At 39.3% G+C, this 5,504-nt stretch overlaps 1 protein-coding gene across 1 annotated transcript in view; it reads right to left on the bottom strand.

The window, feature by feature from the left end:
* Positions 1-5,504, bottom strand: part of RSF1 (remodeling and spacing factor 1) — a 115,000-nt gene that overhangs the window by 58,812 nt on the left and 50,684 nt on the right. Inside the window, exons 4-5 of the mRNA XM_005867028.2 lie at positions 4,813-4,905; positions 3,190-3,395 (exon numbers count right to left, since the gene is read on the bottom strand). Of these exons, the coding sequence (XP_005867090.2) occupies positions 3,190-3,395; positions 4,813-4,905 (299 nt within the window). The remainder of the gene's footprint in view (positions 1-3,189; positions 3,396-4,812; positions 4,906-5,504) is intronic.

Here is a 5,504-nt window from a genome sequence, read left to right as displayed (position 1 = left end):
TGAGGGACCGCCCCCCCCCCCTCGAGTGCATAAATTTTTGTGCACCGGGCCTCTAGTCAATAATAATCATAATTACTTTTCTCTGTCATATTTTCCTCACCTACAAATTAGGAGAGAATATTTCTTACATAAATATGCAATGTTGATATAGGAAATAACAAAAGGGGTGGTAAAGCATGAACAGAATCTCACTCAATGTATGTATTCACAGAGAGAGATGATGATTAAATTTTATTTCAGGACTACTTTGTTTATCTCCGTTTAGTAACTTAACTATATGAAGGACCCATATTAAAATATGAAAAAAGGGTGCTGCTAAAACAATCACTCACAAGCTCATTCAATTCATATTTATTCTTAGGGAATGAAAGTTGAGCTTCCCCTGACTCAAACAAATATTCAAAATTTCTATGGATTATTTCTTCAAACAATTAACATTTAACATAAATATACATAAGCCAGTGGTTATAGATCTAATTCTCCCTATTTTAGTGATAGAGTCTCTGATATTTTCCAAATTAATACAAACTATGAATAATAATGGAAGAAACTGTAATTAAGTTGCAAAAATAGAATATTAGAGACACAGAGATTCTGAAAGGTCCTAGTGTCATTTATTGATTTTTAAAAAGTTGTATTTCAAGGTTTTATATTAAATGTTTTTATTCAAATATATCAGTCAATAAAAATAAGAAATCAAGATTTTAAAAAACAATTATGGTGAAAAAGCACAATCTCCCTCAGATTTCTTCAGAACCCCAGTAAAGAAATGCATACACAGTAAAAGTCAAAAGTATACTAAAGTATCAGATGAAATGGGCAAATTAAAATAATCTACACTAATAAAAGAGAAACATGCAAATTGGTGTCACTCCGCTATGCCCACCAGGCAATCAGAGCGACTATGCAAATTAACCCAACAAAGATGGCGGTTAATTTTCATACACAGGCGCGGAGCGAAGGCTAAAGGCTCCGGCCAGAGTGAAGACTGAAGACTGGAGACTGAAGACTGAAGAGGCTTGGCTTCTCTGCTGCGGCTGCAGTGGAGAAACCAAGCCTCACTGCGGCCAGAGCAAAGGCCTAGGTCCCGGGTGCTGGAGGAAAACCGGTGCCGGCAGCCAGGGAAAGGAAGGCCGATTGCGTGAATCTTCGTGCAACGGGCCTCTATTTGGGAATAAAAAGATAATCCTAATAGAAAACTATCTATATATATAAAAGCCTAAGCAACCGGAACGCCAGAACAACCAGAACAACTGGTCAGTATGACACACACTGATCACCAGAGGACAGATGCTCAATGCAGGAGCTGTCCCCTGGTGGTCAGTTTGCTCCCACAGCCAACCTCCCGCAGCCGGCCAACCTCCCCTGGTCCCTCCCCGCTGCTGGCCAATCTCCCACAGTCCCTCCCCCTGTACAGCATGAAGGCCCCGGCGGGCAGCTGGAAGGCCCCCACCCATTCACGAATTTTGTGCACCAGGCCTCTAGTCTATATACATAAAAAGCTAATATGCTAAGTGTCCAACCTTCCTACCGGTTGCTATGTTGCGCACTGACCACCAGGGGACAGACGCTCAACACAGGAGCTGCCGTGACAGGCACTGGCCATTTACAGAGAAACGGCACCGCAGACCTGGCACCCCCAAAGCAACACTCGGCTTTCCCCAAGTGGGACACAGGCCCCACAACCACCCCGGAGCAAGAACCGACCAAATCGCAGCCGACACTGCTGAGAACCCATGGCGCAAAATGCAGCCCACAGCCCAGCCCAGCCCGGAAACGTTGGCTGTAGGCGCCAGGTAATGACGTCACGCAGCAACACCCGGAATCTTCTCCCTAGTGACTAGCGTCCTTGGAGTTTCTTAAGCCCAGGAACATGACTTGCTTTATAGCCTCAGGTGCAAATGCAAACATTTCACATTTTAACCAAATGTCTGTGAAGTGTTTTTCCCATGCCTCATCTCATTTGATCCTCACAGAAGTCCTGGAGTAGATAGATAGGAGACTCGGTGGAATCCTATGTTCTTTTCATTAGCCGAAAAACGGAGATTTAGAAAGTTTAGAAACTAGACCCGACTGAATAGAAGAAATGATGGACCTTGAAAATGACTGCCGGTTTTCTCACTGTGCAGAATATAGTCAAGCACTGCTGCAGTTAAATATTTTACCCTTTGTTCTCCCTGCATGATCTACAATAATAATCTGCTTTGTGCTGATATTTACTGCTGTGTTGCTGACAATTACCTGAAAGAGAAGTTGGGGTGCTTCCCTCGGCTGGAAAAAGTTTAGCTACATCAGAAAGCAGGTCTAATTAAGCAAGTTTATCTATATATATAAAGCTCTCGCTGGCACCAAACGACACCTGTGTTTCGATCTGTCATTGTCGCTCTTGAATTTGGTTGGCACTTCTATTATAGAGAAAGGGCGAATAGCAATAATAAAATATTTCTTCTAATTAATTTCCTTTCAATGTGCACAAATTCGTGCACTGGGCCACTAGTAGCTAAATAAGAACCAAATAATACTATTCTTATATTTTTGTCTAACAATGTTTTTTATTGGGTAGGGGTCGGGGGGGGAGACACATATATTACCAATGTATTGCTTATCTTTTACACTGTGGCTTCCTGAAATACAAGGTATATGTCTTGGTATGAACCACACTGCTAAATATATTTATTTAGTTGACAAATAATGGATATTATGTTGAGCACAAAGCTAGGTCCTGATAATTCTCAAACTTCTGAAAAAAAGAACTATACCAGCCTCAGTGATTATATCTGAACTAGAGGCCCGGTGCACGAATTCAGCCGCCCCGCCCCATGGTGGAACAACCGGTCAAGGGGACAATTTGCATATTCCCCTTCTATTATATAGGATGAGGCCCAGCGCACGAATTCGTGCATGGGTGGGGTCCCTCAGCCTGGCTGGCAATCAGGGCCGATCGGGGCCAGCTGGATAGAGGGAGAGACCACGGGAGGTTGGCTGCCTGAGGGAGGTTGGCTGTGGGAACGCACTGACCACCAGAAGGCAGCTCCTGTGTTGAACGTCTGCCCCCTAGTGGTCAGTGCACGTCATAGCTACCGGCTAGCCGTCTGGTTTAAAGGATGGCTTAGGCTTTTATATATAGAGAGAAGATATCAAAGTAAGGAAAACACAAATAAATGTTAACAAGATTCCAATAAAAGATACCTGACAATGCATTTCCACGATGAGCCATCTTGATCATCTTGTTCTTCTATGTACATTCTGACATTGTGATCTTGATCCAACTGGTACCAGTACATGAGGCCATCTTTGTCTCGACCAATTGGCTGGAGACGCATGGTATCGGCATCTTCCTCATTGATAATATTCTTGAATTTGAGATTGTCATCAAACTGACACTCACAGAGGTACTAAAAAATAGTTAGAACATGGCTTAAGATATCCCACATAAATGTTTCTTCATTAGAGTTAAGTGTGATATGTTTAACCACAGAACTGATTCAAGGACAGAAACAGAAAGAACACATACAGTTTATTAATCTTTTACCATACTCTCCTCCCATTTTTACAACCTGCTTAGAACAACTAATTTAAAAAGATAAATTTCAAGTTAACAAGTTACTTTAATGTTATATAAATTTACAGTTTCAGCCGAAACCGGTTTGGCTCAGTGGATAGAGCGTCGGCCTGCGGACTGAAAGGTCCCAGGTTCGATTCCGGTCAAGGGCATGTATCTGGGTTGCGGGCACATCCCCAGTAGGAGATGTACAGGAGGCAGCTGATCGATGTTTCTCTCTCATCGATGTTTCTAACTCTCTATCTCTGTCCCTTCCTCTCTGTAAAAAATCAATAAAATATATTTAAAAAAAAAAAATTTACAGTTTCAATACAATCAATGACACAAAAATCAGTTATATTTTAAAAGCACTGAGTCTATTTGCAGTAAGTCACCCAAAATGTTTCATGGTGTAAAGTTTTCACTGATTCTTTCTCTCTTAAAGCTTTTAAATGAACATTATTCTTGAAATGGCTATCTGTTTTTGAAAGCCTGAAATATATGCAGTTTTCAAGGAAGGTAGTCTGAATGACAGCTGCCTCTAAAGAAGTATCTTCATAAAAAGATATCTATGTTACTAAATGAGGAACTGACTTAACTTTTTGTTAAATATTTTTATATATGATTAGGGTGTAAAGTCAGGATTCTTCCCTGAGACTTTCTGCCCGAACAGATAATACATGAATTTCCTATCTCAGTCTCTTTGTTTTTGCAGCAGTCTCTTTTTTTGTGAAAAGTATTGTTTTCCTTCATTATGCTGGCTACCTTGCTAATAATTAGGGCCAACACTCTGAAATGGGTAGTAAGAGAAAAGGAAACTCAAACTTGAAAATAAATCTACTTTGAGACCTATTTTATTTTAATCTAGTTGGTTTGGTTAAGTGGTATGCCCCTAGTCATCTGGAAAACTACCAAATTACTAATTTAGTAAATCAGTAAAAAGATTAACCAGTTTACAGTATGTGTTAGCAATGACTGTGAAGGCTAAAAACAATGAATAAAATTAATTTGGGGCAATTGCTTGCCCATTCTACTACAGAACCTATAAGCCCAGATAATTAAATCTAGATATACTTTTATACTAAAACAAAACCACAAAGAATAATTTAAAGAATAGAATTTTGCCACCAAAAAAAAATAAAAGAAAAAAATCTAATGTCCTTTTCCAATAATAACAGAAATGTCTACTTTCTAGTTATTTTTCCAATTCAACCAGGAGTGAAAGTGAATTTTTAAATTAAAATAATTGTAACAAATAATAAACTTATTACCTTTAGGAGCGCTAGTTTGCATTCAACACTCATTTCGAGATAGCCTTTCTTCTCCATCTCCCATGCCCAAGTGCTATTAAACTCTTGGCATATCTGTCAGAGAAAGTTAATATCTTAATACATAAAAGTTTTATTTAATAGATAGTTTTGCTGTATGATTATGGTAAGTATTCTTGATATTATATGTTTATAAAGGAAAAAGTCTGTAACAAACAATGCAATCCAATTCCAACCCCAAATGCATACTACTTAAACACACCGAAATGTTTATTGCTGACTGCTGACTAATCTAAGGTAAGTACCGATCTCTGCAGCTCTCTCCTCTGACTATCAAAGATATTATACATATTTTTGTGGCACATTTTCCCAGATGCAAGTAATTACCTGATTCTGTCTCTCAATTTGGCCTGGAAGTTCCTGGATGGCAAGCACAATAGTTTATTAATATCTATGACTAGAACAGAAAATTTAAAAAAACATGCCAAACTATAGGCATATTTAAAATCAAGCTACTTTGCAACTAAATGTTCTCTTATTTATGGGTAAAGATTTCATTGCTTGCCATTTCAGACCTTCTATATCAGTGGTTCTCAACCTTGGCTGCACGTGAGAATCACCTGGGAATCTTTTTAAAATCCTGATTTCTGGGCCTCATCCTCCAGAAATTGTTTCTTTGTTACAAATGTTGTGGC

This window comes from Myotis brandtii, unplaced genomic scaffold (genome assembly GCF_000412655.1).
Source record: "Myotis brandtii unplaced genomic scaffold, ASM41265v1 scaffold244, whole genome shotgun sequence".
Taxonomy (NCBI): domain Eukaryota; kingdom Metazoa; phylum Chordata; class Mammalia; order Chiroptera; family Vespertilionidae; genus Myotis; species Myotis brandtii.
Note: the sequence above shows the minus strand (reverse complement) of the source record. Positions and strands in the feature narration are given on the sequence as shown.